This window comes from Nematostella vectensis, chromosome 5 (genome assembly GCF_932526225.1).
Source record: "Nematostella vectensis chromosome 5, jaNemVect1.1, whole genome shotgun sequence".
Taxonomy (NCBI): domain Eukaryota; kingdom Metazoa; phylum Cnidaria; class Anthozoa; order Actiniaria; family Edwardsiidae; genus Nematostella; species Nematostella vectensis.
In genome coordinates this window covers 16992673-17016892 of record NC_064038.1, presented here as the reverse complement: position 1 = coordinate 17016892, position 24220 = coordinate 16992673, and the positions used below count along the sequence as shown (strand labels likewise).

General features: G+C 44.3%; 1 protein-coding gene across 3 annotated transcripts in view; it reads right to left on the bottom strand.

The window, feature by feature from the left end:
- Positions 1 to 316: 316 nt before the first annotated feature.
- Positions 317 to 24220, bottom strand: part of LOC5508088 (coiled-coil domain-containing protein 112) — an 86512-nt gene continuing 62608 nt past the window's right edge. For 2 of the 3 annotated variants that reach the window (XR_007308039.1, XM_048727460.1), the window contains exons 11-13: positions 2963 to 3058; positions 721 to 839; positions 497 to 589 (exon numbers count right to left, since the gene is read on the bottom strand). Coding sequence is in view for 2 of the 3 variants with exons in the window: in XM_048727460.1 (XP_048583417.1) it covers positions 556 to 589; positions 721 to 839; positions 2963 to 3058 (249 nt within the window). In the remaining variant the exon portion in view is untranslated. Of the gene's footprint in view, positions 590 to 720; positions 840 to 2962; positions 3059 to 24220 lie in introns of all 3 variants that reach the window. The other variant, XM_048727461.1, reaches the window with a different exon arrangement.

Here is a 24220-nt window from a genome sequence, read left to right as displayed (position 1 = left end):
GAATCCACTTTGGATAACAGATGGCTGGCAATACTTTGGATAACAGATGGCTGGCAATAAATTATAGACCTTCAATTTATGACTATGTTGTCTGTATGAGTCTGTATCTCAACTAATGTCGCATGTGACAGCGATTCTATCTTCTGAGGCCCCTTCAGCCTACCGGAGTACCGCTCAAGGGAGCTGAAGATGTCTCATGATCTGAGATACCAGTACCGCGACAGGGGAGCTGAAGATGTTTCATAATCTGAGATAACAGTACCGCGCCAGTGAGGTGAAGGTATCTCATGATCTAAGATACCAGTACCGCGCCAGGGAGGTGAAGATGTCTAATGATCTGAGATACCAGTACCGCGACAGGGAGGTGAAGATGTCTCATGATATAAGATACCAGTACCGCGCCAGTGAGGTGAAGATGTCTCATGATCTGAGATACCAGTACCGCGACAGGGAGGTGAAGATGTCTCATGATCTGAGATACCAGTACCGCGACAGGGAGGTGAAGATGTCTCATGATCTGAGATACCAGTACCGCGACAGGGAGGTGAAGATGTCTCATGACAAGCCTTGTCGCCATGATGGAACAGCTCTACAAAGAAAGAAAGAGGAAAATAATACATAAACAAAAAAACATAAGCATAATATAAACAAATTTACTTCAATTACATTTGTAGAGATGTTTTGAGTTTATGCGGTGTTACCTTTACTACTTGAGCTCACCTGTGAGGCATGTGTAATACTGGCCCACCGCTAGTCGAAGTCCCATCCTTCCTCCTTTCCTCCCATCCGCGAGTGAGTTTGTAAAGTCGATTCGGATCTCGTTCAGCCTTTACTTCCACCTAGTTAGCAAACAAAAAGATGATATTCATGTTATCGTTCTTGGCGAAGCAAACAGACATCATAGCCTCGTTCCCTCGCTTCTATTGGCTGAGCGGCTTGTCGGTTAATGCTGTTACTTTTCGCCCTAAAGCCTGGCAAAACACTGGAAATCGTCAAATCGACGTGTCTTTAGGCTTGTACGGCTTGGTCGAGATGTCTATGGCTTATAAGGGAAACTGTTATCCGAGCGTTTCAGCAAGAGATTAGAAGAGTAGAGCACATATCTCACTGCTATTGAGATTATTTACTTCAACTGAGCCTGGTTTTGGTAGATTTTCAAAACACACGCGAAGTCTAGCCCGTGAATATTTTTTGTTAAACGCCACAAATAGATTTATCTTGTATAACAAGCGATCTTATAACAATTTAGAATATTTGCTTAAAGCAGTCCAATCATAATATTTGAATTCAAACAGTTAATGTCCTAGTTAAAGGCCTAGTGTTTTGCCAGGCGTTGGGGATAGCTTATTGCAGAGAATGCGTGACAACAGAGGTCTGTCACGAGATGCCTGGGGACAAGGCTACAGACATCATTAAAGTCACGTGGTGCGACTTGCGTGACAACAGAGGGCCGTCATGAGACGCCTGGGGACGAGGCTAAATACATCATTTAAGTCACGGGGTGCGACTTGCGTGACGCATGTTTTTGTAGGTCGTGAAACCCCATGTAAACGCATCTCGTAGGTCGTGAAACCCCAAGTAAACTCATCTCGTAGGTCACGAAACCCTATATAAACTTAACTTTTAGGTCGTAAAACCCTATGTAAACTCATCTCGTAGGTCATAAAACCCTATGTAACTCATCTCGTAGGTCGTGAAACCCTAAGTAAACTCATCTCGTAGGTCATGAAACCTTATGTAAACTCATCTCGTAGGTCGTGAAACCCTATGTAAACTCATCTCGTAGGTCGTGAAACCTCATGAAAACTCATCTCGTAGGTCATGAAACCCAATGTAAACTCATCTTAGTAGCGAATTATCCGCTTCAATGCGAAATTGAACCTAACGTAATGATACTTATTCTATTAATTCTGAGTTTGACGCTGATGAAAATGATGATGGACATGACGTGCTAGGGACAAGTTTGGTCGTCATATGCTAGGTGATAGTGGTGTTATTGGTGATGATGACGGTGGTGTTATTGGTGATGGTGATGTTATTGGTGATGGTGGAGTTATTATTGATGATGATGGTTGTGTTATTGGTGATGGTGGAGTTATTGTTGATGATGATGGTTGTGTTATTGGTGATGGTGGAGTTATTGGTGATGATGATGGTTGTGTTATTGGTGATGGTGGAGTTATTGTTGATGATGATGGTTGTGTTATTGGTGAAGGTGGTGTTATTGTTGATGATGATGGTTGTGTTATTGGTGATGGTGGTGTTATTGTTGATGATGATGGTTGTGTTATTGGTGATGGTGGAGTTATTGTTGATGATGATGGTTGTGATATTGGTCATGGTGGTGTTATTGTTGATGATGATGGTTATGATATTGGTGATGGTGGAGTTATTGTTGATGATGATGGTTGTGTTATTGGTCATGGTGGAGTTATTGTTGATGATGATGGTTGTGTTATTGTTGATGGCTGTGTTATTGTTGATGATGATGATGGTTGTGTTATTGGTGATGGTGGTGTTATTGTTGATGATGATGGTTGTGTTATTGGTGATGGTGGAGTTATTGTTGATGATGATGGTTGTGATATTGGTGATGGCTGTATTATTGTTGATGATGATGGTTGTGTCATTGGTAATGGTGGAGTTATTGGTTATGATGATGGTTATGATATTGGTGATGGAGGTGTTATTGTTGATGATGATGGTTGTGTTATTGGTGATGGCTGTGTTATTGTTGATGATGATGGTTGTGATACTGGTGATGGTGGTGTTATTGTTGATGATGATGGTTGTGATATTGGTGATGGTGGTGTTATTGTTGATGATGATGGTTGTGATATTGGTGATGGTGGAGTTATTGGTGATAACGGTGATATCGATGATGGTGATGATAAAGCTGATAGTGACAGCAAATGTTGACGATGGTGATAACCTGTGTTGCCTCATCTCATTGTTTTCACACCTGACTCGTCAGCTTTCGCAGTCGCTTTTCCTTTTCCCTTTTTTCGGCTTCTCTGAATTTTAATTTGGCTTGCTTTTCTTCTACTAGCTTCATATTCTGCATTCGCAAAGATACATCATAAGTAGTTAAAAAAAATAACGTGACAGTAAGTGTAATAGGGTGAAACTGGATAGGCAGAATACCTTAAATTCCTAAGAATTCTGACGGCAGAGGGTTGTAGCACGCTTATCCAAGTACACACAGGCTACGCTTATCCAAGAACACACAGGCTACGCTTATCCAAGAACACACAGGCTACGCTTATCCAATTACACACAGGCTACGCTTATCCAAGTACACACAGGCTTCACTTATCCAAGTACACACAGGCTTAACTTATCCAAGTACACACAGGCTTCACTTATCCAAGTACACACAGGCTTCACTTATCCAAGTACACACAGGCTTCACTTATCCAAGTACACACAGGCTTCACTTATCCAAGTACACAAAGGCTTTACTTATCCAAGAACACACAGGCTTCACTTATCCAAGTACACACAGGCTTCACTTATCCAAGTACACACAGGCTACGATTATCCAAGTACACACAGGCTACGCTTATCCAAGAACACACAGGCTACGCTTATCCAAGTACACACAGGCTACCCTTATCCAAGAACACACAGGCTTCACTTATCCAAGTACACACAGGCTTCACTTATCCAAGTACACACAGGCTTCACTTATCCAAGTACACACAGGCTACGCTTATCCAAGTACACACAGGCTACGCTTATCCAAGTACACACAGGCTACGCTTATCCAAGTACACACAGGCCACGCTTATCCAAGAACACACAGGCTTCACTTATCCAAGTACACACAGGCTTCACTTATCCAAGTACACACAGGCTTCACTTATCCAAGTACATACAGGCTTCACTTATCCAAGTACACACAGGCTTCACTTATCCATGTACACACAGGCTTCACTTATCCATGTACACACAGGCTTTACTTATCCAAATACACACAGGCTACGCTTATCCAAGAAGACACAGGCTTCACTTATCCAAAAGACACAGGCTACGCTTATCCAAGTAAACACAGGCTACGCTTATCTAAGTACACACAGGCTTCACTTATCCAAGAAGACACAGGCTACGCTTATCCAAGTTTACACAGGCTTCACTTATCAAAGTACACACAGGCTACGCTTATTTAAGTACAAATAGGCTACGCTTATCCAAGATCACACAGGCTACGCTTATCCAAGTACACACAGGCTACGCTTATCCAAGTACACACAGGCGACGGTTATCCAAGAACACACAGGCTATGCTTATCCAAGTACACACAGGCTTCACTTATCCAAGTACACACAGGCTACGCTTATCCAAGTACACACAGGCTTAACTTATCCAAGAAGACACAGGCTACGCTTATCCAAGTACACACAGGCTTCACTTATCCAAGAAGACACGGGCTACGCTTATCCAAGAAGACACGGGCTACGCTTATCCAAGTACACACAGGCTTCACTTATCCAAGAAGACACAGGCTAAGCTTATCACAGGCTACGCTTATCCAAGTACACAAAGGCTTCACTTATCCAAGAAGACAGAAGCTACGCTTATCCAAGAAGACACAGGCTACGCTTATCCAAGAACACACAGGCTTCACTTATCCAAGAAGACACAGGCTACGCTTATCCAAATACACATAGGCTATGCTTATCCAAGTACACACAGGCTTCACTTATCCAAAAACACACAGACTTCACTTATCCAAGTACACACAGGCTACGCTTATCCAAGTACACACAGGCTTCACTTATCCAAGTACACACAGGCTACGCTTATCCAAGAACACACAGGATACGCTTATCCAAATACACACAGGCTTCACTTATCCAAGAAGACACAGGCTTCACTTATCCAAGTACACACAGGCTACGCTTATCCAAGAACACACAGGCTTCACTTATCCAAGTACACACAGGCTACGCTTATCCAAGTACACACAGGCTGCACTTATCCAAGTACAAACAGGCTTCACTTATCCAAAAGGACACACAGGCTACGCTTATCCAAGAACACACAGGCTACGCTTATCCAAGAACACACAGGCTACGCTTATGCAAGTACACACAGGCTTCACTTATCCAAGAACACACAGGCTTCACTTATCCAAGTACACACAGGCTACGCTTATTCAAGAACACACAGGATACGCTTATCCAAGTACACACAGGCTTCACTTATCCAAGAAGACACAGGCTTCACTTATCCAAGTACACACAGGCTACGCTTATCCAAGTACACACAGGCTGCACTTATCCAAGTCATACAGGCTACGCTTATCCAAGAACACACAGGATACGCTTATCCAAGTACATACAGGCTTCACTTATCCAAAAGGACACAGGCTACGCTTATCCAAGAACACACAGGCTACGCTTATCCAAGTTTACACAGGCTAAGCATATTCAAGTACACATAGGCTACGCTCATCCAAGTACACACAGGCTACGCTTATTCAAGTACACATAGGCTACGCTTATCCAAGAACACACAGGCTACGCTTATCAAAGTACACACAGGCTACGCTTATCCAAGAACACACAGGCTTTACTTATCCAAGAACACACAGGCTACGCTTATCCAAGTACACACAGGCTACGCTTATCCAAGAACACACAGGCTACGCTTATCCAAGTACACACAGGCTTCAATTATCAAAGAACACACAGACTACGCTTATCCAAGAACACACAGGCTACGCTTATCCAAGAACACACAGGATACGCTTATCCAAGTACACACAGGCTACGCTTATCCAAATACACATAGGCTATGCTTATCCAAGTACACACAGGCTTCACTTATCCAAGAACACACAGACTTCACTTATCCAAGTACACACAGGCTACGCTTATCCAAGTACACACAGGCTTCACTTATCCAAGTACACACAGGCTACGCTTATCCAAGAACACACAGGATACGCTTATCCAAGTACACACAGGCTTCACTTATCCAAGAAGACACAGGCTTCACTTATCCAAGTACACACAGGCTACGCTTATCCAAGAACACACAGGCTACGCTTATCCAAGTACACACAGGCTGCACTTATCCAAGTACAAACAGGCTTCACTTATCCAAAAGGACACACAGGCTACGCTTATCCAAGAACACACAGGCTACGCTTATCCAAGTACACACAGGATACGCTTATCCAAGTACACACAGGCTACGCTTATCCAAGTACACACAGGCTACGCTTATCCAAGTACACACAGGCTACGCTTATCCAAGTACACACAGGGTTCACTTATCCAAGAACACACAGGCTACGCTTATCCAAGAACACACAGGCTACGCTTATCCAAGTTTACACAGGCTTCACTTATCCAAGTACACACAGGCTTCACTTATCCAAGTACACACAGGCTTCACTTATCCAAGTAAACACAGGCTTCACTTATTCAAGAACACACAGGCTACGCTTATCCAAGAACACACAGGATACGCTTATCCAAGAAGACACAGGCTACGCTTATCCAAGTACACACCGGCTTCACTTATCCAAGAACACACAGGCTACGCTTATCCAAGAACACACAGGCTACGCTTATCCAAGAACACACAGGCTTCACTTATCCAAGAATACACAGGGTACGCTTATCCAAGTACACATAGGCTACGCTTATCCAAGATCACACAGGCTACGCATATCCAAGTACACACAGGCTACGCTTATCCAAGTACACACAGGCTACGCTTATCCAAGTACACACAGGCTACGCTTATCCAAGAACACACAGGCTACGCTTATCCAAGTACACACAGGCTACGCTTATCCAAGAACACACAGGCTTCACTTATCCAAGAAGACACAGGCTACGCTTATCCAAGTACACACAGGCTTCACTTATCCAAGAAGACACAGGCTACGCTGATCCAAGAACACACAGGCTTCACTTATCCAAGTACACACAGGCTACGCTTATCCAAGTACACACAGGCTGCACTTGTCCAAGTACACACAGGCAACGCTTATCCAAGAACACACAGGATACGCTTATCCAAGTACACACAGGCTTCACTTATCCAAAAGGACACAGGCTTCACTTATCCAAGTACACACAGGCTACTCTTATCCAAGTACACACAGGCTTCACTTATCCAAGTACACACAGGCTACGCTTATCCAAGTACACACAGGCATTACTTATCCAAGAAGACACAGGCTTCACTTATCCAATTACACACAGGCTACGCTTATCCAACAACACACAGGCTACTTCACTTATCCAAGTTCACACAGGCTTCACTTATCCAAGAACACACAGGCTTCACTTATCCAAAAACACACAGGCTACGCTTATCCAAGAACGCATACGCTTCACTTATCCAAGTACACACAGGCTACGCTTATCCAAGAACACACAGGCTACGCTTACCCAAGTACACACAGGCTTCACTTATCCAAGAAGACACAGGCTACGCTTATCCAAGTACACACAGGCTTCACTTATCCAAGAACACACAGGCTACGCTTATCCAAGAACACACAGGCTACGCTTATCCAAGTTTACACAGGCTTCACTTATCCAAGTACACACAGGCTACGCTTATTTAAGTACACATAGGCTACGCTTATCCAAGATCACACAGGCTACGCATATCCAAGTACACACAGGCTACGCTTATCCAAGTACACACAGGCTACGCTTATCCAAGTACACACAGGCTACGCTTATCCAAGAACACACAGGCTACGCTTATCCAAGAACACACAGGCTTCACTTATCCAAGAAGACACAGGCTACGCTTATCCAAGTACACACAGGCTTCCCTTATCCAAGAAGACACAGGCTACGCTGATCCAAGTAAACACAGGCTTCACTTATTCAAGAACACACAGGCTACGCTTATCCAAGAACACACAGGATACGCTTATCCAAGAAGACACAGGCTACGCTTATCCAAGTACACACAGGCTTCACTTATCAAAGAACACACAGGCTTCACTTATCCAAGAACACACAGGCTACGCTTATCCAAGTACACACAGGTTTCACTTATCCAAGTACACACAGGCTTCACTTATCCAAGAACACACAGGCTTGACTTATCCAAGTACACACAGGCTACACTTATCCAAGTACACACAGGCTTCACTTATCCAAGTACACACAGGCTACGCTTATCCAAGTACACACAGGCTGCACTTGTCCAAGTACACACAGGCAACGCTTATCCAAGAACACACAGGATACGCTTATCCAAGTACACACAGGCTTCACTTATCCAAAAGGACACAGGCTTCACTTATCCAAGTACACACAGGCTACTCTTATCCAAGTACACACAGGCTTCACTTATCCAAGTACACACAGGCTACGCTTATCCAAGTACACACAGGCATTACTTATCCAAGAAGACACAGGCTTCACTTATCATATTACACACAGGCTACGCTTATCCAACAACACACAGGTTACTTCACTTATCCAAGATCACACAGGCTTCACTTATCCAAGAACACACAGGCTTCACTTATCCAAGAACACACAGGCTTCACTTATCCAAGAACACACAGGCTACGCTTATCCAAGAACGCATACGCTTCACTTATCCAAGAACACACAGGCTACGCTTATCCAAGAACACACTGGCTACGCTTATCCAAGAACACACAGGCTACGCTTATCCAAGAACACACAGGCTTCTCTTATCCAAGAACACACAGGCTACGCTTATCCAAGAACACACCGGCTTCACTTATCCAAGAACACACAGGCTACGCTTATCCAAGAACACACAGGCTACGCTTATCCAAGAACACACAGGCTTCACTTATCCAAGAATACACAGGGTACGCTTATCCAAGTACACACAGGCTACGCTTATCCAAGTACACACAGGCTACGCTTATCCAAGTGCACACAGGCTTCACTTATCCAAGAATACACAGGCTACGCTTATCCAAGAACACACAGGATACGCTTATCCAAGTACACACAGGCTACGCTTATCCAAGAACACACAGGATACGCTTATCCAAGTACACACAGGCTTCACTTATCCAAGAATACACAGGCTACGCTTATCCAAGAACACACAGGATACGCTTATCCAAGTACACACAGGCTTCACTTATCCAAGAAGACACAGGCTTCACTTATCCAAGTACACACAGGCTACGCTTATCCAAGAACACACAGGCTTCACTTATCCAAGTACACACAGGCTATGCTTATCCAAGTACACACAGGCTGCACGTATCCAAGTACACACAGGCTACGCTTATCCAAGAACACACAGAATACGCTTATCCAAGTACATACAGGCTTCACTTATCCAAAAGGACACAGGATTCACTTATCCAAGTACACACAGGCTACGCTTATCCAAGTACACACAGGCTATGCTTATCCAAGAACACACAGGCTACGCTTAACCAAGTACACACAGGCTTCACTTATCCAAAAGGACACAGGCTTCACTTATCCAAGTACACACAGGCTACGCTTATCCAAGTACACACAGGCTATGCTTATTCAAGTACACATAGGCTACGCTTACCCAAGTACACACAGGCTTCACTTATCCAAGAAGACACAGGCTACGCTTATCCAAGTACACACAGGCTTCACTTATCCAAGAACACGCAGGCTACGCTTATCCAAGAACACACAGGCTAAGCTTATCCAAGAACACACAGGCTTCAGTTATCCAAGTACACACAGGCTTCACTTATCCAAGTACACACAGGCTACGCTTATCCAAGTACACACAGGCTGCACTTATCCAAGTACACACAGGCTACGCTTATCCAAGAACACACAGGATACGCTTATCCAAGTACATACAGGCTTCACTTATTCAAGAACACACAGGCTAAGCTTATCCAAGAACACACAGGCTTCCCTTATCCAAGAAGACACAGGCTACGCTTATCCAAGTACACACAGGCTTCACTTATCAAAGAACACACAGGCTTCACTTATCCAAGAACACACAGGCTACGCTTATCCAAGTACACACAGGTTTCACTTATCCAAGTACACACAGGCTTCACTTATCCAAGAACACACAGGCTACGCTTATCCAAGTACACACAGGCTTCACTTATCAAAGTACACACAGGCTACGCTTATCCAAATACACACAGGCTACGCTTATCTAAGTACACACAGGCTACGCTTATCCAAGTACACACAGGCATCACTTATCAAAGAACACACAGGCTACGCTTATCCATGAACACACAGGCTTCACTTATCCAAGAACACACAGGCTTCACTTATCCAAGTACACACAGGCTACACTTATCCAAGTACACACAGGCTTCACTTATCAGAGTACACACAGGCTTCACTTATCCAAGAACACACAGGCTTCACTTATCCAAGAACACACAGGCTACGCTTATCCAAGTACACACAGGTTTCACTTATCCAAGTACACACAGGCTTCACTTATCCAAGAACACACAGGCTACGCTTATCCAAGTACACACAGGCTTCACTTATCAAAGTACACACAGGCTACGCTTATCCAAATACACACAGGCTACGCTTATCTAAGTACATACAGGCTACGCTTATCAAAGTACACACAGGCATCACTTATCAAAGAACACACAGGCTACGCTTATCCATGAACACACAGGCTTCACTTATCCAAGAACACACAGGCTTCACTTATCCAAGTACACACAGGCTACACTTATCCAAGTACACACAGGCTTCACTTATCCAAGAACACACAGGCTTCACTTATCAGAGTACAAACAGGCTTCACTTATCAAAGAAGACACAGGCTACGCTTATCCAAGTACACACAGGCTACGCTTATCCAAATACACACAGGCTACGCTTATCTAAGTACACACAGGCTACGCTTATCCAAGTACACACAGGCATCACTTATCAAAGAACACACAGGCTACGCTTATCCATGAACACACAGGCTTCACTTATCCAAGAACACACAGGCTTCACTTATCCAAGTACACACAGGCTACACTTATCCAAGTACACACAGGCTTCACTTATCCAAGAACACACAGGCTTCACTTATCAGAGTACACACAGGCTTCACTTATCAAAGAAGACACAGGCTACGCTTATCCAAGTACACACAGGCTTCACTTATCCAAGAACACACAGGTTTCACTTATCCAAATACACACAGGCTACGCTTATCCAAGTACACACAGGCTACGCTTATCCAAGAACAGACAGGCTACGCTTATCCAAGTACACACAGGCTTTGCTTATCCAAGTACACACAGGCTTCACTTATCCAAGAAGACACAGGCTAAGCTTATCACAGGCTACGCTTATCCAAGTACACACAGGCTTCACTTATCCAAGAAGACACAGGCTACGCTTCTCCAAGAACAGACAGGCTACGCTTATCCAAGAACACATAGGCTTCACTTATCCAAGAAGACACAGGCAACGCTTATCCAAGTACACACAGGCTACGCTTATCCAAGTACACACAGGCTATGCTTATCTAAGAATAAACAGGCTTCACTTATCCAAATAGACACAGGCTTCTTTACTTATCCAAGATCACACAGGCTTCACTCATCCAAGTACACACAGGCTTCACTTATCAAAGTACACACAGGCTACCTTATCCAAATACACACAGGCTACGCTTATCTAAGTACAACCAGGCTACGCTTATCCAAGTACACAAAGGCATCACTTATCAAAGAACACACAGGCTTCACTTATCCAAGTACACACAGGCTACGCTTATCCAAGTTTACACAGGCTTCACTTATCCAAGTACACACAGGCTACGCTTATTCAAGTACACATAGGCTACGCTTATCCAAGATCACACAGGCTACGCTTATCCAAGTACACACAGGCTACGATTATCCAAGTACACACAGGCTACGCTTATCCAAGAACACACAGGCTACGCTTATCCAAGTACACACAGGCTACGCTTATCCAAGAACACACAGGCTACGCTTATCCAAGAACACACAGGCTTCCCTTATCCAAGAAGACACAGGCTACGCTTATCCAAGTACACACAGGCTTCACTTATCAAAGAACACACAGGCTACGCTTATCCAAGAACACACAGGCTACGCTTATCCAAGAACACACAGGCTACGCTTATCCAAGTACACACAGGCATCACTTATCAAAGAACACACAGGCTACGCTTATCCAGGAACACACAGGCTTCACTTATCCAAGAACACACAGGCTTCACTTATCCAAGTACACACAGGCTACACTTATCCAAGTACACACAGGCTTCACTTATCCAAGAACACACAGGCTTCACTTATCAGAGTACACACAGGCTTCACTTATCAAAGAAGACACAGGCTACGCTTATCCAAGTACACACAGGCTTCACTTATCCAAGAACACACAGGTTTCACTTATCCAAATACACACAGGCTACGCTTATCCAAGTACACACAGGCTACGCTTATCCAAGAACAGACAGGCTACGCTTATCCAAGTACACACAGGCTTTGCTTATCCAAGTAAACACAGGCTTCACTTATCCAAGAAGACACAGGCTAAGCTTATCACAGGCTACGCTTATCCAAGTACACACAGGCTTCACTTATCCAAGAAGACACAGGCTACGCTTATCCAAGTACACACAGGCTACGCTTATCCAAGAACACACAGGCTACGCTTATCCAAGAACACACAGGCTACGCTTATCCAAGTACACACAGGCTACGCTTATCCAAGTACACACAGGCTACGCTTATCCAAGAACACACAGGCTTCACTTAGCCAAGTACACACAGGCTTCACTTATCCAAGTACACACAGGCTAAACTTATCCAAGTACACACAGGCTTCACTTATCCAAGAACACACAGGCTTCACTTATCCAAGTACACACAGGCTTCACTTTTCCAAGTACACAAAGGCTTTACTTATCCAAGTACAGACAGGCTAAGCTTATCCAAGAACACACAGGCTTCACTTATCCAAGTACACACAGGCTTCACTTATCCAAGTACACACAGGCTTTACTTATCCAAGTACACACAGGCTACGCTTATCCAAGTACACACAGGCTACGCTTATCCAAGAACACACAGGCTACGCTTATCCAAGTACACACAGGCTACCCTTATCCAAGAACACACAGGCTTCACTTATCCAAGTACACACAGGCTTCACTTATCCAGGTACACACAGGCTTCACTTATCCAAGTACAGACAGGCTACGCTTATCCAAGTACACACAGGCTACGCTTATCCAAGTACACACAGGCTACGCTTATCCAAGAACACACAGGCTTCACTTATCCAAGTACATACAGGCTTCACTTATCCAACTACACACAGGCTTCACTTATCCATATACATACAGGCTTCACTTATCCAAGTACACACAGGCTTCACTTATCCAAGTACACACAGGCTTCACTTATCCATGTACACACAGGCTTTACTTATCCAAATACACACAGGCTACGCTTATCCAAGAAGACACAGGCTTCACTTATCCAAAAGACACAGGCTACGCTTATCCAAGTAAACACAGGCTACGCTTATCTAAGTACACACAGGCTTCACTTATCCAAGAAGACACAGGCTACGCTTATCCAAGTTTACACAGGCTTCACTTATCAAAGTACACACAGGCTACGCTTATCCAAGAACAGACAGGCTACGCTTATCCAAGTACACACAGGCTTTGCTTATCCAAGTACACACAGGCTTCACTTATCCAAGAAGACACAGGCTAAGCTTATCACAGGCTACGCTTATCCAAGTACACACAGGCTTCACTTATCCAAGAAGACACAGGCTACGCTTATCCAAGTACACACAGGCTACGCTTATCCAAGAACACACAGGCTACGCTTATCCAAGAACACACAGGCTACCCTTATCCAAGTACACACAGGCTACGCTTATCCAAGTACACACAGGCTACGCTTATCCAAGAACACACAGGCTTCACTTAGCCAAGTACACACAGGCTTCACTTATCCAAGTACACACAGGCTAAACTTATCCAAGTACACACAGGCTTCACTTATCCAAGAACACACAGGCTTCACTTATCCAAGTACACACAGGCTTCACTTTTCCAAGTACACAAAGGCTTTACTTATCCAAGTACAGACAGGCTAAGCTTATCCAAGAACACACAGGCTTCACTTATCCAAGTACACACAGGCTTCACTTATCCAAGTACACACAGGCTTTACTTATCCAAGTACACACAGGCTACGCTTATCCAAGTACACACAGGCTACGCTTATCCAAGAACACACAGGCTACGCTTATCCAAGTACACACAGGCTACCCTTATCCAAGAACACACAGGCTTCACTTATCCAAGTACACACAGGCTTCACTTATCCAGGTACACACAGGCTTCACTTATCCAAGTACAGACAGGCTACGCTTATCCAAGTACACACAGGCTACGCTTATCCAAGTACACACAGGCTACGCTTATCCAAGAACACACAGGCTTCACTTATCCAAGTACATACAGGCTTCACTTATCCAACTACACACAGGCTTCACTTATCCAAGTACATACAGGCTTCACTTATCCAAGTACACACAGGCTTCACTTATCCAAGTACACACAGGCTTCACTTATCCATGTACACACAGGCTTTACTTATCCAAATACACACAGGCTACGCTTATCCAAGAAGACACAGGCTTCACTTATCCAAAAGACACAGGCTACGCTTATCCAAGTAAACACAGGCTACGCTTATCCAAGTACACACAGGCTTCACTTATCCAAGAAGACACAGGCTACGCTTATCCAAGTTTACACAGGCTTCACTTATCAAAGTACACACAGGCTACGCTTATTTAAGTACAAATAGGCTACGCTTATCCAAGATCACACAGGCTACGCTTATCCAAGTACACACAGGCTACGCTTATCCAAGTACACACAGGCGACGGTTATCCAAGAACACACAGGCTATGCTTATCCAAGTACACACAGGCTTCACTTATCCAAGTACACACAGGATACGCTTATCCAAGTACACACAGGCTTAACTTATCCAAGAAGACACAGGCTACGCTTATCCAAGTACACACAGGCTTCACTTATCCAAGAAGACACAGGCTACGCTTATCCAAGTACACACAGGCTTCACTTATCCAAGAAGACACAGGCTAAGCTTATCACAGGCTACGCTTATCCAAGTACACAAAGGCTTCACTTATCCAAGAAGACAGAAGCTACGTTTATCCAAGAAGACACAGGCTACGCTTATCCAAATACACATAGGCTATGCTTATCCAAGTACACACAGGCTTCACTTATCCAAGAACACACAGACTTCACTGATCCAAGTACACACAGGCTACGCTTATCCAAGTACACACAGGCTTCACTTATCCAAGTACACACAGGCTACGCTTATCCAAGAACACACAGGATACGCTTATCCAAGTACACACTGGCTTCACTTATCCAAGAAGACACAGGCTTCACTTATCCAAGTACACACAGGCTACGCTTATCCAAGAACACACAGGCTTCACTTATCCAAGTACACACAGGCTACGCTTATCCAAGTACACACAGGCTGCACTTATCCAAGTACAAACAGGCTTCACTTATCCAAAAGGACACACAGGCTACGCTTATCCAAGAACACACAGGCTACGCTTATCCAAGTACACACAGGCTTCACTTATCCAAGAACACACAGGCTTCACTTATCCAAGTACACACAGGCTACGCTTATCCAAGAACACACAGGATACGCTTATACAAGTACACACAGGCTTCACTTATCCAAGAAGACACAGGCTTCACTTATCCAAGTACACACAGGCTACGCTTATCCAAGAACACAGAGGCTGCACTTATCCAAGTCATACAGGCTACGCTTACCCAAGAACACACAGGATACGCTTATCCAAGTACATACAGGCTTCACTTATCCAAAAGGACACAGGCTACGCTTATCCAAGAACACACAGGCTACGCTTATCCAAGTTTACACAGGCTTCACTTATCCAAGTACACACAGGCTAAGCTTATTTAAGTACACATAGGCTACGCTTATCCAAGTACACACAGGCTATGCTTATTCAAGTACACATAGGCTACGCTTATCCAAGAACACACAGGCTACGCTTATCCAAGTACACACAGGCTACGCTTATCCAAGAACACACAGGCTTTACTTATCCAAGAACACACAGGCTACGCTTATCCAAGTACACACAGGCTACGCTTATCCAAGAACACACAGGCTTCACTTATCCAAGAACACACAGGCTTCACTTATCAGAGTACAAACAGGCTTCACTTATCAAAGAAGACACAGGCTACGCTTATCCAAGTACACACAGGCTACGCTTATCCAAATACACACAGGCTACGCTTATCTAAGTACACACAGGCTACGCTTATCCAAGTACACACAGGCATCACTTATCAAAGAACACACAGGCTACGCTTATCCATGAACACACAGGCTTCACTTATCCAAGAACACACAGGCTTCACTTATCCAAGTACACACAGGCTACACTTATCCAAGTACACACAGGCTTCACTTATCCAAGAACACACAGGCTTCACTTATCAGAGTACACACAGGCTTCACTTATCAAAGAAGACACAGGCTACGCTTATCCAAGTACACACAGGCTTCACTTATCCAAGAACACACAGGTTTCACTTATCCAAATACACACAGGCTACGCTTATCCAAGTACACACAGGCTACGCTTATCCAAGAACAGACAGGCTACGCTTATCCAAGTACACACAGGCTTTGCTTATCCAAGTACACACAGGCTTCACTTATCCAAGAAGACACAGGCTAAGCTTATCACAGGCTACGCTTATCCAAGTACACACAGGCTTCACTTATCCAAGAAGACACAGGCTACGCTTATCCAAGAACAGACAGGCTACGCTTATCCAAGAACACATAGGCTTCACTTATCCAAGAAGACACAGGCAACGCTTATCCAAATACACACAGGCTACGCTTATCCAAGTACACACAGGCTATGCTTATCTAAGAATAAACAGGCTTCACTTATCCAAATAGACACAGGCTTCTTTACTTATCCAAGATCACACAGGCTTCACTCATCCAAGTACACACAGGCTTCACTTATCAAAGTACACACAGGCTACCTTATCCAAATACACACAGGCTACGCTTATCTAAGTACAACCAGGCTACGCTTATCCAAGTACACAAAGGCATCACTTATCAAAGAACACACAGGCTTCACTTATCCAAGTACACACAGGCTACGCTTATCCAAGTTTACACAGGCTACACTTATCCAAGTACACACAGGCTACGCTTATTCAAGTACACATAGGCTACGCTTATCCAAGATCACACAGGCTACGCTTATCCAAGTACACACAGGCTACGATTATCCAAGTACACACAGGCTACGCTTATCTAAGAACACACAGGCTACGCTTATCCAAGTACACACAGGCTACGCTTATCCAAGAACACACAGGCTACGCTTATCCAAGAACACACAGGCTTCCCTTATCCAAGAAGACACAGGCTACGCTTATCCAAGTACACACAGGCTTCACTTATCAAAGAACACACAGGCTACGCTTATCCAAGAACACACAGGCTACGCTTATCCAAGAACACACAGGCTACGCTTATCCAAGTACACACAGGCATCACTTATCAAAGAACACACAGGCTACGCTTATCCAGGAACACACAGGCTTCACTTATCCAAGAACACACAGGCTTCACTTATCCAAGTACACACAGGCTACACTTATCCAAGTACACACAGGCTTCACTTATCCAAGAACACACAGGCTTCACTTATCAGAGTACACACAGGCTTCACTTATCAAAGAAGACACAGGCTACGCTTATCCAAGTACACACAGGCTTCACTTATCCAAGAACACACAGGTTTCACTTATCCAAATACACACAGGCTACGCTTATCCAAATACACACAGGCTACGCTTATCCAAGTACACACAGGCTACGCTTATCCAAGAACAGACAGGCTACGCTTATCCAAGTACACACAGGCTTTGCTTATCCAAGTACACACAGGCTTCACTTATCCAAGAAGACACAGGCTAAGCTTATCACAGGCTACGCTTATCCAAGTACACACAGGCTTCACTTATCCAAGAAGACACAGGCTACGCTTATCCAAGTACACACAGGCTACGCTTATCCAAGAACACACAGGCTACGCTTATCCAAGAACACACAGGCTACGCTTATCCAAGAACACACAGGCTACGCTTATCCAAGTACACACAGGCTACGCTTATCCAAGAACACACAGGCTTCACTTAGCCAAGTACACACAGGCTTCACTTATCCAAGTACACACAGGCTAAACTTATCCAAGTACACACAGGCTTCACTTATCCAAGAACACACAGGCTTCACTTATCCAAGTACACACAGGCTTCACTTTTCCAAGTACACAAAGGCTTTACTTATACAAGTACAGACAGGCTAAGCTTATCCAAGAACACACAGGCTTCACTTATCCAAGTACACACAGGCTTCACTTATCCAAGTACACACAGGCTTTACTTATCCAAGTACACACAGGCTACGCTTATCCAAGTACACACAGGCTACGCTTATCCAAGAACACACAGGCTACGCTTATCCAAGTACACACAGGCTACCCTTATCCAAGAACACACAGGCTTCACTTATCCAAGTACACACAGGCTTCACTTATCCAGGTACACACAGGCTTCACTTATCCAAGTACAGACAGGCTACGCTTATCCAAGTACACACAGGCTACGCTTATCCAAGTACACACAGGCTACGCTTATCCAAGAACACACAGGCTTCACTTATCCAAGTACATACAGGCTTCACTTATCCAACTACACACAGGCTTCACTTATCCAAGTACATACAGGCTTCACTTATCCAAGTACACACAGGCTTCACTTATCCAAGTACACACAGGCTTCACTTATCCATGTACTCACAGGCTTTACTTATCCAAATACACACAGGCTACGCTTATCCAAGAAGACACAGGCTTCACTTATCCAAAAGACACAGGCTACGCTTATCCAAGTAAACACAGGCTACGCTTATCTAAGTACACACAGGCTTCACTTATCCAAGAAGACACAGGCTACGCTTATCCAAGTTTACACAGGCTTCACTTATCAAAGTACACACAGGCTACGCTTATTTAAGTACAAATAGGCTACGCTTATCCAAGATCACACAGGCTACGCTTATCCAAGTACACACAGGCTACGCTTATCCAAGTACACACAGGCGACGGTTATCCAAGAACACACAGGCTATGCTTATCCAAGTACACACAGGCTTCACTTATCCAAGTACACACAGGATACGCTTATCCAAGTACACACAGGCTTAACTTATCCAAGAAGACACAGGCTACGCTTATCCAAGTACACACAGGCTTCACTTATCCAAGAAGACACAGGCTACGCTTATCCAAGTACACACAGGCTTCACTTATCCAAGAAGACACAGGCTAAGCTTATCACAGGCTACGCTTATCCAAGTACACAAAGGCTTCACTTATCCAAGAAGACAGAAGCTACGTTTATCCAAGAAGACACAGGCTACGCTTATCCAAATACACATAGGCTATGCTTATCCAAGTACACACAGGCTTCACTTATCCAAGAACACACAGACTTCACTGATCCAAGTACACACAGGCTACGCTTATCCAAGTACACACAGGCTTCACTTATCCAAGTACACACAGGCTACGCTTATCCAAGAACACACAGGATACGCTTATCCAAGTACACACTGGCTTCACTTATCCAAGAAGACACAGGCTTCACTTATCCAAGTACACACAGGCTACGCTTATCCAAGAACACACAGGCTTCACTTATCCAAGTACACACAGGCTACGCTTATCCAAGTACACACAGGCTGCACTTATCCAAGTACACACAGGCTACGCTTATCCAAGAACACACAGGATACGCTTATCCAAGTACACACAGGCTTCACTTATCCAAAAGGACACACAGGCTACGCTTATCCAAGAACACACAGGCTACGCTTATCCAAGTACACACAGGCTTCACTTATCCAAGAACACACAGGCTACGCTTATTCAGGAACACACAGGATACGCTTATCCAAGTACACACAGGCTACGCTTATCCAAGAACACACAGGCTTCCCTTATCCAAGAAGACACAGGCTACGCTTATCCAAGTACACACAGGCTTCACTTATCAAAGAACACACAGGCTACGCTTATCCAAGAACACACAGGCTACGCTTATCCAAGAACACACAGGCTACGCTTATCCAAGTACACACAGGCATCACTTATCAAAGAACACACAGGCTACGCTTATCCATGAACACACAGGCTACACTTATCCAAGAACACACAGGCTTCACTTATCCAAGTACACAAAGGCTACACTTATCCAAGTACACACAGGCTACACTTATCCAAGTACACACAGGCTTCGCTTATCAGAGTACACACAGGCTTCACTTATCCAAGAACACACAGGCTACGCTTATCCAAGTACACACAGGCTACGCTTATCCAAGAACACACAGGCTTCACTTATCCAAGAACACACAGGCTTCACTTATCAGAGTACAAACAGGCTTCACTTATCAAAGAAGACACAGGCTACGCTTATCCAAGTACACACAGGCTACGCTTATCCAAATACACACAGGCTACGCTTATCTAAGTACACACAGGCTACGCTTATCCAAGTACACACAGGCATCACTTATCAAAGAACACACAGGCTACGCTTATCCATGAACACACAGGCTTCACTTATCCAAGAACACACAGGCTTCACTTATCCAAGTACACACAGGCTACACTTATCCAAGTACACACAGGCTTCACTTATCCAAGAACACACAGGCTTCACTTATCAGAGTACACACAGGCTTCACTTATCAAAGAAGACACAGGCTACGCTTATCCAAGTACACACAGGCTTCACTTATCCAAGAACACACAGGTTTCACTTATCCAAATACACACAGGCTACGCTTATCCAAGTACACACAGGCTACGCTTATCCAAGAACAGACAGGCTACGCTTATCCAAGTACACACAGGCTTTGCTTATCCAAGTACACACAGGCTTCACTTATCCAAGAAGACACAGGCTAAGCTTATCACAGGCTACGCTTATCCAAGTACACACAGGCTTCACTTATCCAAGAAGACACAGGCTACGCTTATCCAAGAACAGACAGGCTACGCTTATCCAAGAACACATAGGCTTCACTTATCCAAGAAGACACAGGCAACGCTTATCCAAATACACACAGGCTACGCTTATCCAAGTACACACAGGCTATGCTTATCTAAGAATAAACAGGCTTCACTTATCCAAATAGACACAGGCTTCTTTACTTATCCAAGATCACACAGGCTTCACTCATCCAAGTACACACAGGCTTCACTTATCAAAGTACACACAGGCTACCTTATCCAAATACACACAGGCTACGCTTATCTAAGTACAACCAGGCTACGCTTATCCAAGTACACAAAGGCATCACTTATCAAAGAACACACAGGCTTCACTTATCCAAGTACACACAGGCTACGCTTATCCAAGTTTACACAGGCTACACTTATCCAAGTACACACAGGCTACGCTTATTCAAGTACACATAGGCTACGCTTATCCAAGATCACACAGGCTACGCTTATCCAAGTACACACAGGCTACGATTATCCAAGTACACACAGGCTACGCTTATCTAAGAACACACAGGCTACGCTTATCCAAGTACACACAGGCTACGCTTATCCAAGAACACACAGGCTACGCTTATCCAAGAACACACAGGCTTCCCTTATCCAAGAAGACACAGGCTACGCTTATCCAAGTACACACAGACTTCACTTATCAAAGAACACACAGGCTACGCTTATCCAAGAACACACAGGCTACGCTTATCCAAGAACACACAGGCTACGCTTATCCAAGTACACACAGGCATCACTTATCAAAGAACACACAGGCTACGCTTATCCAGGAACACACAGGCTTCACTTATCCAAGAACACACAGGCTTCACTTATCCAAGTACACACAGGCTACACTTATCCAAGTACACACAGGCTTCACTTATCCAAGAACACACAGGCTTCACTTATCAGAGTACACACAGGCTTCACTTATCAAAGAAGACACAGGCTACGCTTATCCAAGTACACACAGGCTTCACTTATCCAAGAACACACAGGTTTCACTTATCCAAATACACACAGGCTACGCTTATCCAAGTACACACAGGCTACGCTTATCCAAGAACAGACAGGCTACGCTTATCCAAGTACACACAGGCTTTGCTTATCCAAGTACACACAGGCTTCACTTATCCAAGAAGACACAGGCTAAGCTTATCACAGGCTACGCTTATCCAAGTACACACAGGCTTCACTTATCCAAGAAGACACAGGCTACGCTTATCCAAGTACACACAGGCTACGCTTATCCAAGAACACACAGGCTACGCTTATCCAAGAACACACAGGCTACGCTTATCCAAGAACACACAGGCTACGCTTATCCAAGTACACACAGGCTACGCTTATCCAAGAACACACAGGCTTCACTTAGCCAAGTACACACAGGCTTCACTTATCCAAGTACACACAGGCTAAACTTATCCAAGTACACACAGGCTTCACTTATCCAAGAACACACAGGCTTCACTTATCCAAGTACACACAGGCTTCACTTTTCCAAGTACACAAAGGCTTTACTTATACAAGTACAGACAGGCTAAGCTTATCCAAGAACACACAGGCTTCACTTATCCAAGTACACACAGGCTTCACTTATCCAAGTACACACAGGCTTTACTTATCCAAGTACACACAGGCTACGCTTATCCAAGTACACACAGGCTACGCTTATCCAAGAACACACAGGCTACGCTTATCCAAGTACACACAGGCTACCCTTATCCAAGAACACACAGGCTTCACTTATCCAAGTACACACAGGCTTCACTTATCCAGGTACACACAGGCTTCACTTATCCAAGTACAGACAGGCTACGCTTATCCAAGTACACACAGGCTACGCTTATCCAAGTACACACAGGCTACGCTTATCCAAGAACACACAGGCTTCACTTATCCAAGTACATACAGGCTTCACTTATCCAACTACACACAGGCTTCACTTATCCAAGTACATACAGGCTTCACTTATCCAAGTACACACAGGCTTCACTTATCCAAGTACACACAGGCTTCACTTATCCATGTACTCACAGGCTTTACTTATCCAAATACACACAGGCTACGCTTATCCAAGAAGACACAGGCTTCACTTATCCAAAAGACACAGGCTACGCTTATCCAAGTAAACACAGGCTACGCTTATCTAAGTACACACAGGCTTCACTTATCCAAGAAGACACAGGCTACGCTTATCCAAGTTTACACAGGCTTCACTTATCAAAGTACACACAGGCTACGCTTATTTAAGTACAAATAGGCTACGCTTATCCAAGATCACACAGGCTACGCTTATCCAAGTACACACAGGCTACGCTTATCCAAGTACACACAGGCGACGGTTATCCAAGAACACACAGGCTATGCTTATCCAAGTACACACAGGCTTCACTTATCCAAGTACACACAGGATACGCTTATCCAAGTACACACAGGCTTAACTTATCCAAGAAGACACAGGCTACGCTTATCCAAGTACACACAGGCTTCACTTATCCAAGAAGACACAGGCTACGCTTATCCAAGTACACACAGGCTTCACTTATCCAAGAAGACACAGGCTAAGCTTATCACAGGCTACGCTTATCCAAGTACACAAAGGCTTCACTTATCCAAGAAGACAGAAGCTACGTTTATCCAAGAAGACACAGGCTACGCTTATCCAAATACACATAGGCTATGCTTATCCAAGTACACACAGGCTTCACTTATCCAAGAACACACAGACTTCACTGATCCAAGTACACACAGGCTACGCTTATCCAAGTACACACAGGCTTCACTTATCCAAGTACACACAGGCTACGCTTATCCAAGAACACACAGGATACGCTTATCCAAGTACACACTGGCTTCACTTATCCAAGAAGACACAGGCTTCACTTATCCAAGTACACACAGGCTACGCTTATCCAAGAACACACAGGCTTCACTTATCCAAGTACACACAGGCTACGCTTATCCAAGTACACACAGGCTGCACTTATCCAAGTACACACAGG